At 50.5% G+C, this 17,001-nt stretch overlaps 2 protein-coding genes across 6 annotated transcripts; one reads left to right on the top strand and one right to left on the bottom strand.

Annotated features, from left to right (window-relative positions):
* Positions 1-2,871: 2,871 nt before the first annotated feature.
* Positions 2,872-16,734, top strand: Znf219 (zinc finger protein 219). 5 transcript variants are annotated; one of them, XM_026414203.2, is made up of 5 exons: positions 2,872-3,177; positions 13,323-13,411; positions 13,705-15,112; positions 15,389-15,520; positions 15,786-16,734. In XM_026414203.2, exons 2-5 carry the CDS (start codon positions 13,406-13,408, stop codon positions 16,388-16,390), a joined length of 2,151 nt encoding a protein of 716 aa, XP_026269988.1. In that variant the 5' UTR covers positions 2,872-3,177; positions 13,323-13,405; the 3' UTR covers positions 16,391-16,734. The 5 variants fall into 5 exon arrangements, with proteins under 5 accessions (XP_026269988.1, XP_026269991.1, XP_026269989.1 ...); XM_026414206.2 differs by lacking the exon at positions 2,872-3,177 and adding an exon at positions 7,900-8,297; XM_026414204.2 differs by lacking the exon at positions 2,872-3,177 and adding an exon at positions 8,743-8,797.
* Tmem253 (transmembrane protein 253) lies at positions 3,186-7,706 on the bottom strand. The gene is made up of 8 exons (XM_026414208.2): positions 7,666-7,706; positions 6,257-6,378; positions 5,995-6,138; positions 5,505-5,615; positions 5,357-5,413; positions 4,957-5,067; positions 4,698-4,844; positions 3,186-4,348 (listed from the first exon to the last, which is right to left on the bottom strand). The coding sequence occupies exons 3-8, from the start codon at positions 6,103-6,105 to the stop codon at positions 4,271-4,273; spliced, it is 615 nt and encodes a 204-aa protein (XP_026269993.2). The 5' UTR covers positions 6,106-6,138; positions 6,257-6,378; positions 7,666-7,706; the 3' UTR covers positions 3,186-4,270.
* Positions 16,735-17,001: the final 267 nt, after the last annotated feature.

The following is a 17,001-nucleotide window of genomic DNA, read 5'->3' as shown; positions in this document are numbered from 1 at the left end:
GACTTCGACCTGGGCAGCAAAAAGGCCACGAGATGGCAGCAGAGGACTCAGCCTGGGACAAAAAACCCCAGCCATCTTGCAAAAAAACAGGTCGAGAAACTGAAGACAATTTGGGAAAATATTGTCATTTGTCTATAATCATACATTCGGCATAAATGACTGGATTTTAAAGAAATGAGGGTAAAATTAATCAACCTGAAGACTCTTCCAATCACAGAATTCAACTGCGTATGAAGCCACATATCATGAAAGGGTTATTTTTCCATTGCTTGAAAGCAGGAGATAGGGGTCATGGCCTTTAAAAATTGACGTCAGCAGGAGCCTTGTCACAGTCCCTTCTTTCTGTAAAGTTCTAATTCAAGTAAAATGAGAGATCTCCACAGAGGCTGCCAAATTGATGAAGAATGGGGCAGATACAGTGGTTGCTGGGGAGGAATGCAGCAAAGCAGAATGCTGTCATGGAACAGTCAAGGACTCTGGCAATAATGTGTGGGGTGGGTGAGGGAGATCATGAGAAACACAGGACAAGTTTCAAACATTCTTTGCTTGCAGCTGGCAAAGGGTATTGAAAGGGCATTAGTAGCATGGGAGTATGCCCCAAATCTTTTTCTTCTAATGGTCCTTCTGCTATATATTCCCTTGCCCTCCCCTCCCTAGTTGTAACTATCAAAAATGTCTCAAGATATTGCACAATATCCTCAGGGGTGCAAAAATGACCCTTTCCTGAAAACCAAGAATTTCATTTCTTCCCTCCAAGACACATATTTCATAAGTCTACATGAACCATATTGTACATCCAAATCCTGAATTCCTACCATATGTTTGTGTAATGTGGAGAATGACAATTGAAGGACTACAGGCCGAATCTGGCCCTTGAATTAAAAAAAAAAAAACAGTTATAAATATTTTAAAATCAGAATGTTTCATATTTTACAAGTCAGAATGTCTGTCTTCTGTAGGAACACTGAAGGTATGGCATTATGAAGTCCACAGTCCTAAATGGCAATAATTGATAGAGATGAGTGGAAATGTTCATTTAAATAAAATGTGTATCCTTGTTAGGTGCGGTGGTGCACGCCTGTAATCCCAGTGGCTCAGGAGGCTGAAACAGGAGGATTATGAGTTCAAAGCCAGCCTCAGCAATGGTGAGGTGCTAAGTAACTCAGTGAGACTCTGTTTCTTTCTTTCTTTCCTTTTTTTTTTTTTTTTAAAGAGAGAGTGAGAGAGAGAGAATTTTAATATTTATTTATTTACTTACTTTTTTAGTTTTTGGCGGACACAACATCTTTGTTTGTTTGTGGTGCTGAGGATCCAACCTGGACCGCACACATGCCAGGCGAGCGCGCTACCACTTGAGCCACATCCCCAGCCCATAGACTCTGTTTCTAAATAAAATACAAAATAGGGCTGGGGATATGCTTGGTAGTTGAGTTCAATCCCCAGTACCTTTTTTTTTTTTTTTTTTTTGGTGCTGGGGATCGAACCCAGGGCCTTGTGCATGCAAGCCAAGCACTCTACCAACTGAGCTATATCCCCAGCCCTCAATCCCCAATAACTGAAATAAAAAAAAAAAGTGTATCCTCTACTTTGCTACAGTTCCTACCACTCCCTATTCCCTCATAACCATCTGTTTCAGTCATTTAAATCAATATAGGCAATTTATTTTCAATTCCTGAAGTACTCTATAGTTTTTTTTTTTTTTTTTTCCTGTGCTCAGATTGAACCCAGGGCACATTATAAGCAAATGCTTTACCATTGAGCCAGCACCAGCACCAGATTTTTGTTTATTTTTCCTTGTGATTTTTATTGTATTGTCCTTCAGTAATCTGAGGACAAATATCATTATAATTTCCATGTGAACAAAATGTAGTTTAGAGATTTGATTTGCTCAAGCAACAGAATCAGAACCTAGATTTCCTTACACCCCATCCTATTATTATTTGAAGGAAAAGTTCTATTAAGAACTTCACTTAGGGGCCTGGGGTTGTGTGGCTCTGTGGTGGTAGAGCGCTTGCCTAGCATGTGTGATGCACTGGGTTTGATTCTCAGCACCACATATAAATAAGTAAATAAAATAATAAAGATCCATTAAATATAAATATATATATATATAAATATAAATTTATATATATATATAAATATATATATACACACACACACACACACACTTAGGAGTTTTATGGAATCAAATCAGTAATGCAAGAATGGGCATGACTGTTAGAACTGATGAGTTCCAAGTACTAAGTTGTTCAAGAATCACCACAAAGGACTAACCCTTTTTCTCTTAATTAAGTATTTCTGCCTTCCTTTGCCTTCTACACGTGATAAAAATGCCCTTCCTGCTTCCTTAAAGTTGACTGATATATGTCAATGAACTGTGAGTGGTCGTAACATATATCCCTTTAGGGACATGAATATTTCTTCATGCTTAATTCACATTTTGGAAGGAGTAACTCTACACCTCATAAGGACACCGTAGGGCTTCAAAATGGTGGGATTCTTGAGCTTGAGTACCCAAATAACTTACAGTGAGCAGAGATCCTTGTCAACCTACTTTGGACATGTAATATGAGAAATAAACCTTTCTGGTTTTAAGCCATCGAAATTTTAGCGTTATTACCACAGCATCATCTAGAGTAACTTGGCACAAGGTTCATTTGCATGGTGTTTGTGTTTTTCTAAGAACTAGAAAGCAATATCTAGACTTTTGATAACATTATAAAAGCTGAAAGCCAGAGCAAATTGTTGAATACGGACGCCCCCCGCCCCAGTTTCCTAATCTACCACCACCTTCTGACGTTAAAAAGTTCTTTCCTTGGAGCCTTTCATTCATGAACCCTCCTTTATTCTGTTAGGTTGTGGGGAGGAAGAAGAGGCACAGATCTTTTTTTCTCTATTCCAGAGCTGATCCCAGAACTGTCCCCACCCACTAATACTCACACTTAACTTTTCATAGGGCGACTATTACCACTCCCAAGGTGTCACAAACAGAAAGGAATTGTAGCTGGCGCCACTGCAATGTCAAGACAAGACAGCCAGGCAGCGCTGTACCCTCACTGGTGCTTGGGCTTAGCTGAGCCCCGAGAAGCAGCATTCTCTAGGGAAAGAAGCCTTCTCAAGTGGGAACAAAAATGAGTGTGAGGAGAATACCCATCCTGGGCACTATGTGAATTTGGGGTGAGTTCTCTTAGTACTCCAGCTCTGATCAATTTCTAGTGCTAGCGGCTAAGCTGCCCGACTGGTGCTACGGGGACTCTCAGTTTTCTGGCTTTTCCCCAGGCCCACCCGAGCTTGTTATCTTTGTACACTTGCAAAGGTCATAAACGGTGAGGGCTGAGTGCAAGCAGAGCTTCAGTAACCAGACTGCAGCCCGGGATCAAAGGTCCGCGGAGCTGCGCAGAGGCTGAGTGTGCGCAGTACCGCTCCCGCCTTGGAAAGGCTCTTTACATCCGCGTGCTAGCAATAGGCGGGAAAGTCGGGTCGCCACGTCCTTCCCTCTGCCTGCCGGGTCCACCGGCCTGCCCAGCGAGCCTGTTATCCGCAGACGCCCAGGACGTGGGGGGGAGGGGGACGAGAAAGGCCCCGCGCTCCTGACTCATCATCTCCAACCTCCTTCTCGCGCGCGCTCCAAGTCTCAGGACTTTGGACCTGAGCACTCGTGCGAGGGGGCGCGGCGAGAGCACCTGCGAACCCCCAGCTCTGCCAAGCGCCATTCCCAGCCGTCGACGAGCTCGGAAGCTGACAGAGGGAGGGGCGAGGGCCCAGAGTCCTCTCGCGGTTGCGTGGCTGCTGTGTGGCGCCCCGGCGCAGGACCGCCCGCCCGGCTTCTCCCCGCTAGCGGGCCTAGTGGTCGCGCCCGAGGAAACTCTCGGCTAGGCCTTGACTTGCAGCGCCTCGCGTCACTCGGCAGATGCACAGCGCCCCTGCCGCGGAGGGAAGGCTCTTTATTTCCCAGAAGGTCACGGGGTAGCGGGGCATCCTGGGACTTGTAGGCTCTGTTAGAGTGGACCATACCCGAATCTAAGAAAGAAGCAGTGGGGAGAGGAGGGCAAGGATGGAAGGGAGGAAGCCCCTTTACAGGGCGGTGAAGTGAGATGGAGGACCCAGGTCCAGGTATATTTTCATCTAGTGGGGAAGGGACAAGAAAGAACTCCACTAGACCTCATGCTGTCTTCTGAGTTTGCTGGGGTGGCATGCGGGGCAATCTGGAGGGTGCTCCCTCAAGAGAGAAGGGCTGTAGATCCTGTCTCCATCTCCTTGCTCTCGCAGCTCACTCATTTCGGTTTCCTGTGCTGGCCACCATAGTACCATTTTCCAAACCAGGAACCTCTTCGACCTCAGAGAGGCCCTGAAAAGCAGATAAAAGTGTAAGTGAATTGTAGGGATGAGAAAGGAGATAGCCCAGACAGAAGCAACTTCTTCCTCCCCCATTTTTTTTCTCTCATAGTTCTTCCAATAAATCTGGGTAGCTTCCTATTGCTTGTCTATTCTAGTCCCAGTCATTTGGATACCCATTTCCCTCTTACCCACCATTAGGGGAAAAGCTGTCCCAAGCCAGAAAGCCAATCAGTTTCAATTCAGGATCCCTCATTTCCCCTCTGTCCCACTGCTCCCCTTAAATGCCACTGACCAGGATTGCCAACGGAAAAATTAGGAGGCAGCTAGCTGCTCCATGCTTTCCTTCCTGCCCCCAATACCTCTTGCAGTTCCTGGTAGTGCAGACTCTGGCTCCTGAAGCATCCTGGCTTCCTTTGGCTCAGCAAGAATAGGGCATATGCGGAGGCCAGCACACCTCCTAGGGTGAAGACCTCAGCGCTGAGCTCCAGCACCAGCAAGCCCACCAGCTGCAGGTAGACAGGGCTGAGGATGCTGTGGGGACCCAACACCTGTTTTTCCCTGCCCTTTCCCTTTCCATCTCTTGCTTCCTCCTCCTCCCACCTCTTCATTCACCAGTACCTGGGAGGAGGCTGTGGGAGAAGGCCCCAAAGCTGTCTTCATCACCTCGACCACCACCGCAATGAAGCCCAAGATCAGGTTGAAGGTGTTGAATATCATCATGGCCGGTACCTGCCAGTGAACCAGTTCAGCACTGCCCAGCCTAGGGGACTCATTCCAACATCAATCCCCACCTGAAGCCTAGCTGAAAACAAAGCTCAGCTCTTGTTTCTTCTCCAAATGGGACAGGACCATCAGCCCTCTAACTTTCTTGCTTTCTCTCCATAGTCTTTTAGGCCAGCCAGGGACAGACAGCAGAGGATTAGTCAACATTTAATCACTTACTTCCTGAGTTGAGGGGTGTGTGTGTGTGTGTATTTTGGAGGGTGGGAGGACAGTACTGCATGCTTTTCCCACTCACCTTCCAGAGGCGGGGTGCTCTGCGAAGCTCAAGGGTGACAGTCCCAGTTAGGAGACCCTGAATGGTAATAAGCACAAATTTAAACTCTGTTCCCATTAGGGAGGTGTCCCCAGAACCTTCCTTCTACCCTCCCTGTGACAGGTCTTACTGAGACTCCAGACCCAAGAGGCAGTGCTGTGGCCATGTGACAAGCAGAGTTCAGGCAGGCGACTGAGACAGCAAAGGGTACCACAACTAATGCCAGCCATATCTGGGTCACCTGGAGACCAGAGCAGGGTATTTTAGCACGGAACTGTCAAGGATTCTTTTCCCTCCTGGAAAATAATTGGGATAAATACATGGCAGAAGGAAAGTAGTCAACCAAGGGCAGCAAAGGAAGTAAGATTTAAAAATTAAGTGCCGTTTAATTTGTTCTGCCTCATGTTGCAGTTTACTTACTTCTGTTTTCCCCATCAGACAGAAGCTACATGGAGATTAAGGTTCTTGCTTTTTATTTTTTCGTCTGTTTCTTCCACCCTCCTCCCACTAAGAGCCTAGCACACTTTCTGGCACATGGTAGGTGCTCACTGAACATGGATGGAACTGAATTGGATACAAGTGGACATGCTGAGACCTGGGGTGGGACAGCCTGGCCTCACCGCCAGCACCAAAAGCTGTCCATTTTGCTTGTGCCTTGCCCAGTGCTGTAGCTTTTCCAGACGAAGGCTGGGTCTCTCCTGCTCTTGCAGATTGGCTCCATCCTCCATCATTCCCTTGACCACAAGAGCTGGGTGCTTCCTAGGCTGGAAAAACTCATTATGGGCTTGTCCTTCAGGAGATAGGACATGCTATCTCTCTCCCAGTTACCCCTCTACCCACTACCAAAATTAAGGGAATTGAGGCCCAGGACCTTACACCTACCTAGTTTGAAGCAGCTACTCCAAAGGGATGGGACTCAGATGGGTCCTGGGACTCTTTGGGGGCCTGGTATTTCAGAGCAGATGAAAAACTTGTCCTGTCTGAGAAAGGCTGACAGAGCTGGGCTGTGGTTGGGCAAAGGTCCCAGTAAGGGCCTAAGGATCTAGGGAGTGGCCCTGGGTAGACATCAACCTTAGTTCACAAGATACTCAGCCCTGTCTCATTTTGTTCCTATTTCTATTGCTCCCATTTCTGCCCATCTGGTTTCCTCTTTTGGATTCATTCACTCACCACATCCCTTTGGATACTTTCAATCCTGGACCTCAATTTCCCTATATTCCATCATCTTTTTTTCTTTCTTTGGTTTCTTCATCAAATCACTTACTCTGCCCTAGTAAGATTCCATATTACTCTTTGGACTGCTTATTACCACTTGCAGCTTTGTCCCTAACCCTGGTAAGTTTTAATTCCCCTAACTTTCCTGTCTCTCACTCTTTTCTCTTTGTAATTTCTTGAAAGTTTTACTCTGAATTGGATGCTAAATGGATGGAGAGCACTGTTTTTAGTGGGGATTGGTTTTGACTCAGTGATAAACTGCACTTAGACATATGTAGATGGTCCCCAAGTCTCGTGTACCTTTCTTGGGAAAGGTACTATTAAAACAATATTTCTGAAAGAAGAGATACCTTGCAGCCTGGGCTAGACTCAGTTCTGCAAGTTTCCCAGCTGGGTGTCCTTGGACATATTCTTGTGACATTATTTTACTTATTTCAACCTCAGTTTGTTCACTGATAAAAGGAAGGTAACAACGTGCCCGTGCTGTGAAAGGTTGTTGATTCAGGGTGAGTGGTTAATAACCATTAACGCTGCTGATGAGGTCATACTGATGTGCCTGAGGACTTACTAAAGAACCTAAGATGGGGATATTTATTTGTACAGCAGAAAAAGCTGGGCCTGAATATATACAACTCAAAGATAGGAAAGGCCCATCTTCGCACAGAGCCTGAGGTCTGGAGAGAACGAGTCCCAGATCCACCTGGATGACCTTGAACAAGTTGCTTAATCTGTTTCCTTATCTATAAAGGGAAGTTAATACCAATTTCAAGGGGTTGCCTTGAGCATTAGAAGAGAAAATGCATATTAGCTAGCTTAACCCAACACCTAACACGTATGTATTCATAATCCTTAGTAGCTATTATCATTATTATTGATGATAGGAGAAACTGAGCCAGAAGAACCCTGGCAGGTAGTTCCTTGGACAGGATCCTGGGAAGCACATGGCCTTCCTTATAAGCCATTCCTGCCCTACTCAGTGCTGGGTCAATATCCTTGGAACACTGTATCTATTTTTCTTTCTTGGGAAGTGGGAATCACATTTTAAAGGAATCTAGAGAACTGTTGTCTATTTCTACCTCTTCAATCCCCGTAAATAAAATTAATTTAATGGTGATGTGAGATGTTGGGCTTGCAATGAGGATCCTTAAACTTGCAGGCCAGTGGGGAAAGAAACTCCTTGAGCCTCATTTTTCTTACCTGCAAATGAGAACTAATTATATTAGAACGTTATTGTTAAGGATTGTATACTATTAAATACGTGAACAGGCATTCTGTAAATATTGACCAAATCTGAATATACTACTTACAAGTTTGTAGCCATCGCCCAGACTACAGTCTCCTCAAGGGAACATATCGCATCCCCCTCATCTGGGCAGCCCCCACAGCTCTGAGCACAGTGCCTGGTACTTGGTAAGCACTCAGTAAATATTTGTTGTTTTGAAGAGCCATTTAAGTGTCTTAAAGAATGGAAAATAGAATTCGAGAGAGAAGAACGAGAATTGTTTATCAAGAACAGAAAGGACGGAAGAGTAACTTTAATAATGTTTCTTATACGGCAGACATTAACTATCTCTATAATCGCCCCTCCTCCTCCCCAAAAAGAGACAGAAATTGTAAGGGAGAGGCTTTGAGATAAAACCCCAGGAAGAACTTCTCCGAGTCTGTGCATGTTGGGGCAGAAACAGCGGCAGAGCCAACTCCTTCCCTGGTATGTCCGGGTCTAGGGTGGGAGGGGCAGTCCTGCTACGAGGCTGGGGGAAGGACGAGATGACCTTTCAAAATCTCTTCCAGTCTCCTGTTGGAATCGTCTGTGCGCCCCACCCCCGCTCCCTCCTCTCTCCCTCCCTCCGACAGCGCCCCCCGTCTCCAAACTGCCCGCACCCCGCCCCTGGCGGCCGCCTCTCGCGGCTCCCGGGGTCCCCAGCTCCCTGTCCCCAGAGCCGTAGCCGCGCTCCCGCGCGGTTCCCATCCCCGCCGCGCCGCCCCCCGCATGCTAATGGCCGGGCCGCCTCCCGCCGCACACAATGCGGGCCAGGGCCGGGGGCGGGGGGACCGGGGAGGGGGCGGGGGCCGGGCCGGGGGCGGGGGGGCCGGGGCCCGGCGCATCTCCCCCGGCCCCACGTAACGCTGACGCCCGCGCCGCCGGCCCGCCGCCCGCCGCCGCCACCGCCGCCGCCCGCCCGCTCCGCCGCCGCCCGCCCGGGGCTCGTGAGTAGCCGCTCCCCCCACTCCCGGCCCCCCCCCTGTCCGCCACCCGCCCCCGCCCCCGGCCCCCTCCCCCCATCCCGGAGGGGGGGCCGCTCCGCGCGCCCGGCTCGGAGCAGGTGCAGGGGGCGGGGGCGGGGGAGGGGCGCCGGCTCGGCCCCAAGCAAACTTCGCCCAGAGCTCCTGGGGGGGCGGGGTGGGGGTGGCGGCCTGGGAAGCCTGTAGAGCTGGGGGGGGCCCCACGGGAGGGGGGCCAGGTGGGGGAGCCGGGGGAGCGGACACCAAAGGGGAAGGGCCAACGGGGGTGGGGTGGGGGCGGGGGTGGCGAGCGTCTTTGTAGGGGCCCGAAGGCAGGGCGCGAGGGCCCTGGGGGTGCGGGGCGGTGTGGCCGCGAGCCTGAGTGGATGCGCGCCCCCCGGCCCAGGTAGGGCCCGTGGGGGAGGGGGCAAGGAACCCAAACTCTCCGGAGTGGGGACGGTGGGGGGAGGGGAGAGGATGGGGGGTGCTTCCCTCTCTGCGTCCCAAACAAAGTGTCACAAAGAGCTCGGCCCGCGGCAGCAGCGGAGGCGGCTGTAACTCAGCTTTTGTTCTCCCGGCCGGCCGGGGGTAGCAGAGCCCTGGCCTCCCTATCTCCCACCCTGCCCCCTATCATCCTTCTTGCTTATCTTCCCAGGGAGGGGTCTGGGGTGCTGCTGGAAGAACCTCTTGTGCAGGATCACAGGTCCTACCTTACTTGCTGACCTATTTCTGGGAGGGGTATTTTCCCAGAAGCTCTCCTGCCCACCTCCCTCTTTCCCCCACCTCCCAGTCTGAGGACTGAGGCTCATGTGGGCGGTTAGACTGACTTTTCTAGGGTCAGCTCCAGTTAAGTAGACTTAGGGATGGCTACATGTCTCCTTTCCCCAAATCCAGATCCTTCAGAACTTTGAAAATCGGGGTCAAGTTAGGACATGACTGGGATAAAATTCACCATGGTGGGGTGGCAGCAGGTGTATCTTCTCACCTCCTACTGTGCATTTGGAGTCCTTAACTGAGGTTGCTTGCCCCTAACTCAGGACAGTGGGACCCAGGGAATGCTGTCTTCACCAAGAACTCAACTTGAAAGGTGGCAAACTGCTCTGGAGGGAGAGTTTGAAGGAGTAGTGAAGTTAATATAGAGAGGAGACCACAAAAGTGATCTATTGGCATGTCTCTGTGATTGAGGTGGTCTTCATTCTGGACCACTTAAGAAGCTCCCTTTCCTAAAAACCCATTTAGTGCAGTGGTTATCATAATTGTTAGGTATAGGATTCTCAGCAGAGGGAAAACTCAAGTATTAGAAATGACCAGAGACAGAGGCCTAGTTACAGCTAGACCCCAGAGATCCTGAACCCTTGCTCCATACACTTTGAACCACTAGGCTTGGGGACAACCTTCTTAGTCCTCTATTTGGCAGATGCTTCTGTGTATCTGTCTTTGTTGTTTATAAATCTTTTTATTAACCATCCATCTTTACTTAGTAAGGTTTAAGGTTTGATGTTCCATAAACTGCCTATACCAGCTGTCCTGGCATGTAAGAGTAATTGGCCTGTTGCTTTGGAAATATTTCTGATCCCTAACCCTGGCTCTGCATCCCTATAGAATCCAAATAAGGGCAAGATAACCCCTGATTCTCAGTGGGGGTGGAAAGTAGGTCACTGCTACTCTCTGACCAAGTCTGGCCAAGTATCATGGATGGTGTTTAAGCCTGAGTATAGAAAAATCTATGATTATTGTCCACAGTTAATACATGTATGACTTAAGTTACAAGCAACTTCATAAAACCTGTCAGTGCTCTCCTTTATTGATTACGACCATGAGATCAGATGTCTGGGCCTGATTGGAATGAATATGATTGAGGGGATCTTGATGGGGTCTAGGAGGTCTCAGTGAATTTTGTTGATTTTAGGCCTCTTTTGGAGAAACTCTTCTGCTGGGGAATTTAGCTTCAGTTTGGGTCTTCTTATATCACTATATTTCCATTCTGAAAACTGCTGTGTGCAATGTGTGTGTGTGTGTGTGTGTGTGTGTGTTTCTTTTGGGAGGAAGTTTTGCCTTGTTCTGTTTTATTTTATTTTTGCATTGGATATGAGTCCAGCTTCTCAGGAGATGTTTTGCTTGCAGTTTTAGGGGCCCTAGAATCTTCTCAGAATCAGAATATGTGCCCATAGGTTAGTCAGCTATGACCATGCAGTATTCCCAGCCTCCACCCCCCCTCCCTCCTGGCCATCTGCTTCCTCTGAATATACCAGATTGGCTGTACACCAGGATGTTCCGGGAATCCCCAGGAGAGCAACAGAATGTGAGGGACCCAAATACGATGCCTCAGTAACTCATTCCAGGATGTACAAACTGTAACTGTCAGGACACTCCTTATAGCTAATTAAAAATTTTCTGGTTACATCTATTTTCTAATACCTCTATTTTCAGTGACATCCAAAAGGCCAAAATAATCCTCTGGTACCACTCTCCCCTGACCCTCTGTGGTTCCCAGATACGGGGAGAAAATCCTCCAGCTTTTCTCAGTGCTTTATCTGTGATGCTAAAATGGCAAACATGGCCTCTCTAGGACTTCATAGTTCTATCTATGGTACTGAGGTGGCCAAAGTGGCTTCTCTGGTAGCCCACTGCACTCTCCATGGTACTGAAGGAATGACCATTTGTTTCAGCATCTCGGGTCCAGAAGAGTCCTGTTATTTAGACCCACAAAACTTTTAAGCTGGAAGGCAACATCAGTAAAAATTAGTCCAACCTACTTACATTACAAAGGATAAATGATTCACTGAAGGTTGTAGGGTTTAATAATGGTAAAACTAGGTTTACAATAGCCTTGTACCCCTTAATCCTATTCTGACTCACCTTCTGTGAAATTATTCAGTGAACCTGGCTAGGCTCTTGGCCCCAGGAAAGGGGTTTGTTTGGATGATCCAGAGGAGGAAGGTGTACTCCCAAATTTGGAGCTATAGAAGAACACATTAAATGGTGACAGACGACATCTAATGGAGCTTGGACAAGGATATTTTTGTTAATTAATCTCCTGTTAATATTCCCAGAGCCCTGATTCTGCATGTAACAGGTACTTGCCCCATACTGAAGTCTTACCACATCCACTAAACCTTGAAAATTAAGGAAGCTCTGGACCTCCAGAGCCTTTTCTCTGCTGATAAGCAGGGCTGACTCCTGGCCCAGTTCTCTTCTATTAAAGATCTGTAAGCAAGGTAATGCCGAGTTCTTTTCTTTCTCAGTAACATAAAGCTTATTGTAAGAAAGTTCTTTATATCTCAAATATTCTTCCTATCTTAGGCAGAGGGGAGGAAAAAAAGAAAAAGGTTAGGCCCACATTCATCTGGCCTTGACCAGATACAATTCTGTATGGAGGCAGGAAGGTAGAGTGGATGCCTTCTGGTCATCTTCCCAGCCCTGTTTCCATGATTTTTAATTCTGAGGTTACTTCTGAGTCCTAAAGCTGACCTCTTCTGCAGCTTAGAACCAGGACCCCCCCCATCTTCTTCTTCTCTGTGCTCTTCTTCCTGGCCCTGGAGCTCTGCACATCTCAGGCCTAGGGAATTTTAGCTGGAGAATTTTAACCCTTTCCTGTTAAGAGCTTGTGCGGGAGCCCCTATCTGTGCAGATGGCCCGGCCCCGCCCCCCGTCCCTCACTCCAGCCTCTTGAGCTCAGAGCCAGTGTAATCCTCCTCTTGTGTGAGGAAGCCTCTCCCCTGCAGAGAGGAGGAAAGCCTGCTTCGGAACAGCCTGGACAAAGGGGCTGAGATGCCCCATCAAACTGCAGGCTCCAAGGTTTGAAACAGGGGATGAATCTTAGACGGTATTTGCAGTTTTTAACCCCTTCCCCAGACTGGCAGTGCCCCTTAACTTCCACTCCTCCCCCAACTCTCTCCATTCCCTCTCTGACTCTCTCCCCCTTCATGCCCCTCCCCCTCTGTCTGTCTCCAGACTCTGCTGCTGGGAGGTGTTTCTCTCCCATGCATGAATGAGTCTCTGTAATGAATGGAAATGAATGGATCAGGAATCCAGGCGGAGGGAGGGAGAGTGAGGGGGAAAGACGGAAAGACAGGGTAAGGGCAGAAGCAAGGACCGTGGAACCTGGAAGGATGTTTGGCTGCCAGGTCAGTTAGGGTCTGAGAGAGAGTGACTGACCCCACTTGGATAACCGGGGAACATGGCAAGCCCTCTCCATTCATTTATCAAGCTGCACATACTGTGATGTTCCCTCCCTCCCCACTGCCAGGATGTGAGGTGGTGGTGGTAGTGGTTCTGGGAGCATTTAAAACATAATTTTTGGGAAAAAATTGGGTTATCAGAGAGCCTTTTGGATTTGGCAAATTAAGGGGTGGAGTCTTTGAGGAAAGCAGCCCCCTTGAGACTCAAAATGCAAATAGGAAGGGAAAGGTTTAAGGACTCTAGGGTGTTAAAAGAGTCTGGGATTGGGGGTGATACTTTCCATTGCTGAAAATCAGGACTCATCTTTCCTCCAAATCTCTTTCTTTAGCTCCTCAGCACCTGTTGCCTTCATTAGCAGCCTTTCCTCCTCTTCCCTGCACTCCCCAGAACCAAAGAATGTGAAGGGGTTCCATGGAGGTGAGTGGAGACATGGACTGAACCTACAAATATCTAAAACGGTGCTCTATCTCCCTTCCTACCTCTTTCTCTTTTAACCTATTATTTAACCTAACCCTGGCTCTGCGTCCCTATTATAACTTATCTCCTTGGCCCCAGCATCCAATTCCCATCCATCCTCCAGCCTGCAGTGGTGAATGGCACCCTGGGTCAAGCCCAAACCCACTCTCCTTTTGTTCTGGTCCTTGTTGCCGTTGTTTTCTCCACTGATCGCCCTTCTCCATCCTTTGCTCTACGTGCTTCTTTTTCCACAGGGCTCACGTCCCCGCGTCCCTGGTGGCCATTTAGCCCCGTCACCACCGGCCTTTGACGGCGAGCTGGATTTGCAGCGCTACTCCAACGGCCCAGGTGTGAGCACGGGGTCGCCCGGGATGGGAGCTGTGGGCTGGTCTGAAAGTCGAGCAGGAGAACGGCGTTTTCCCTGCCCTGTATGCGGGAAGCGATTCCGCTTCAACTCCATCCTGGCATTGCATCTGCGAGCGCACCCAGGGGCTCAGGCCTTCCAGTGCCCACATTGTGGCCATCGCGCAGCACAGCGGGCTCTGCTACGCTCGCACCTGCGAACACATCAGCCTGAGCGCCCACGTAGCCCTGCCGCGCGCCTGTTGCTGGAGTTGGAGGAGCGCGCACTGCTGCGGGAGGCTCGCCTAGGAAGAGCCCGAAGCTCAGGAGGCATGCAGGCCAACCCTGCCACTGAGGGCCAGGCACGGCCTCAGGTTCCTTCGTCATCTGCCTTCCGTTGCCCTTTCTGCAAAGGCAAGTTTCGCACCTCAGCAGAGCGCGAACGCCACCTGCACATCCTGCACAGGCCTTGGAAGTGCAGTCTGTGCAGTTTTGGCTCCAGCCAGGAGGAGGAGCTGCTACACCATAGCCTGACGGCCCACGGGGCTCCTGAGCGCCCCCTGGCGGCCACCTCCACTGTGCCCCAGCCTCAGCCTCCACCCCAGCCCGAACCCAGATCTGTTCCTGAGCCAGAACCAGAGCCTGAACGTGAGGCAACCCCTGCCTCTGCTCCTGCAGCTCCCGAGGAGCCCCCGGCGCCTCCAGAGTTCCGCTGCCAAGTGTGTGGCCAGAGCTTTACACAGTCGTGGTTTCTCAAGGGCCACATGCGCAAGCACAAGGCCTCCTTCGATCATGCGTGTCCCGTGTGTGGCCGCTGCTTCAAGGAGCCCTGGTTCCTAAAGAACCACATGAAAGTGCATGCCAGCAAGCTGGGTCCTCTCCGTGCCCCAGGTCCTGGCTCAGGGCCTGCCCGGGCACCCCAGCCTCCTGATTTGGGGCTGCTGGCCTATGAGCCATTGGGCCCTGCGCTTCTCTTGGCCCCGGCACCCACTCCAGCTGAGCGTCGGGAGCCCCCGAGCCTCTTGGGTTATCTAAGCCTCCGTGCTGGCGAAGCCCGGCCCAATGGAGAAGGGGCTGAGCCTGGGGCCGGCCATAGCTTTGGAGGCTTCCGCCCACTGCCATCAGCTGTCCCAGCGCGGGCTCGAAGGCACCGTGTAGAGGAGCCTGAGGAGGAAGAGGAGGTGGTAGAGGCTGAGGAGGAGAACTGGGCCCGGGGCAGGTCACTGGGCCCTTTGGCCTCCCTGCACCCACGCCCAGGCGAGGGACCAGGGCATTCGGCGCCTTCTGTGGGGGCCCAGGCAAGATCTACAGCCACACAGGGTATGTAGGGACTCCTCTCTGGGTTTTCTGTCTTTCTTCCTGTCCAACTCTGTGGTCACCACTCTTGTAGCTTCTTTTTAAAAAGAGCCTTTTTTCTTCTCATTTTATTTTTTTTCTCCTGAAGATGTCACCACTTCCAATGGCACTAATTCTTAACCTCTTATGTTCTCCCAAACTTGATGTAACCTTGTGGAACCCAAGGGGAAACAGGCCTGTGGGGTGGGTGTGGAGGTGCAAAGCGACCCTCATAACTTCCTTTTAATATGTACATTGCAGAAGAAAATGGGCTGTTGGCTGGAGGGACCCGGCCTGAAGGGGGCCGAGGGGCCACTGGCAAGGATTGCCCCTTCTGTGGAAAATCTTTCCGCTCAGCTCATCACCTCAAAGTGCATCTTCGAGTGCACACAGGTAAGGAAGGCAGCTTCTTGAGTGGGTAGGGACTGAAGGGGAGGAAAAAAAGATGAGAGCTATCAATAGTCTTAGAGATGACCCACTATAGCATTCTATTGGTCAGATGAAATTAGTTCGAAAATGTTCTTTATTAAATCAGAGCTAGTAAGAAAGACAGGGCTTCTTCCCAGTCCTAAGGATAAAGTCAGTAAATTGAGCAGAATGCAAATGAGGGTATGCAGTGATTCTGACTTCATCACCTTATCCTACCTCTTCTCCCCAGGTGAGCGCCCTTATAAGTGTCCACACTGTGATTACGCAGGCACCCAGTCTGGCTCACTCAAGTATCACCTGCAGCGTCACCACCGGGAGCAGAGGAGTGGTGCAGGCCCGGGGCCACCCCCAGAGCCGCCACCACCTACCCAGCGGGGTTCAGCCCCATCCTCAGGAGCCAAGCTGGCTCAGCAGTCTGCGACCTGGGTGGAGGGTGCTTCAAGTCCCCGGCCTCCTTCAGGTGGCGCTGGGCCAGGGTCCCGTCGGAAGCCGGCTAGCCCTGGGAGGACCCTGCGCAATGGGCGAGGTGGTGAGGCTGAACCCCTGGACCTGTCCCTGCGGGCGGGGCCGGGAGGTGAGGCTGGGCCAGGGGGTGCCCTCCACCGCTGCCTTTTCTGCCCTTTTGCCACTGGAGCCCCTGAGCTTATGGCCTTGCATCTGCAAGTGCACCATAGCCGTCGGGCTCGGGGTCGCCGGCCTCCCCAGGCTGATGCATCTCCTCCCTATGTCCGAGCACCATCAGGAGAGACCCCTCCCAGTCCTTCGCTGGAAGGGGAGGAGGGCCCCGGGTTGTCGAGATCTGGAGAAGCCGGGCCTGGGGGGCAAGAAAGGTAGGGATCCCTCTTAGGGGTGATTAGCTTAGTGAGCTTACCCCGCAGGAGCGGGGGAGCACTAGAGGTAGTTGGGTAGAGCAGCCAGCAGGGGGCAGTATGGGACCCAAATCCCAGCCCCAGGCGGACCAGAGGTGGAGGGGCAGTGGGCAAAGGAGGATGGGCAGGCGATACCCATCCAGCCCAGGGGAGTCACAGTGCCTTAGAAGTGGCAGAGGTGAGGGTCAAAGAACGGGGTCCCAGGTCTGGCAGAGAGGATTGTGTCCCTGTTGAGGAGACGCTCTGCCAGTTTTTGCTGGTCCATAGGCGTGAGAGTTTATTTTTGTACAAGGGGTGGGGGTGGGGGGGGCACTGTACCCTTCTAGCCCCATCAGGGGCCCTGTAGACGTTGCTATTTTTGGTACGATTCCTGTCATCCCTGTTGCAGAGTCGTGTCCCCAATAAACAGGTGTCTTGAGGCACAAGGCCCTGTGTCCTGTCTGCCTATGTCCTGTTTCTTTCCTTGGGCTCTTCTGCTTTAGAAATAGTTAACCTCTTCAGGCATTAAATTATCATTCAGAGAGCTAGACAAGAAATGTAGAATCTTGGGCTTTAACTCAGTCTTCAGATTTAGTA

The sequence above is a fragment of the Urocitellus parryii genome, chromosome 6, assembly GCF_045843805.1.
Source record: "Urocitellus parryii isolate mUroPar1 chromosome 6, mUroPar1.hap1, whole genome shotgun sequence".
NCBI classification, from domain to species: domain Eukaryota; kingdom Metazoa; phylum Chordata; class Mammalia; order Rodentia; family Sciuridae; genus Urocitellus; species Urocitellus parryii.
This window is presented reverse-complemented; position numbering and strand designations above follow the sequence as displayed.

What these genes read in the sequence shown, in the direction of transcription:
- Tmem253 (XM_026414208.2), bottom strand. Translation starts at nt 6,105, where the DNA reads ATGATGGAGGATGGAGCCAATCTGCAAGAGCAGGAGAGACCCAGCCTT. An exon ending in GAGCACCCCGCCTCTGGAAG is followed by an intron (nt 5,068 to 5,356) that starts GTGAGTGGGAAA and finishes GTTCACTGGCAG; the next exon opens with GTACCGGCCATGATGATATT. An exon ending in ACTACCAGGAACTGCAAGAG is followed by an intron (nt 4,349 to 4,697) that starts GTATTGGGGGCA and finishes TCTGCTTTTCAG; the next exon opens with GGCCTCTCTGAGGTCGAAGA.
- Znf219 (XM_026414203.2), top strand. An exon ending in AAGATCTACAGCCACACAGG is followed by an intron (nt 15,113 to 15,388) that starts GTATGTAGGGAC and finishes TGTACATTGCAG; the next exon opens with AAGAAAATGGGCTGTTGGCT. An exon ending in GCATCTTCGAGTGCACACAG is followed by an intron (nt 15,521 to 15,785) that starts GTAAGGAAGGCA and finishes TCTTCTCCCCAG; the next exon opens with GTGAGCGCCCTTATAAGTGT.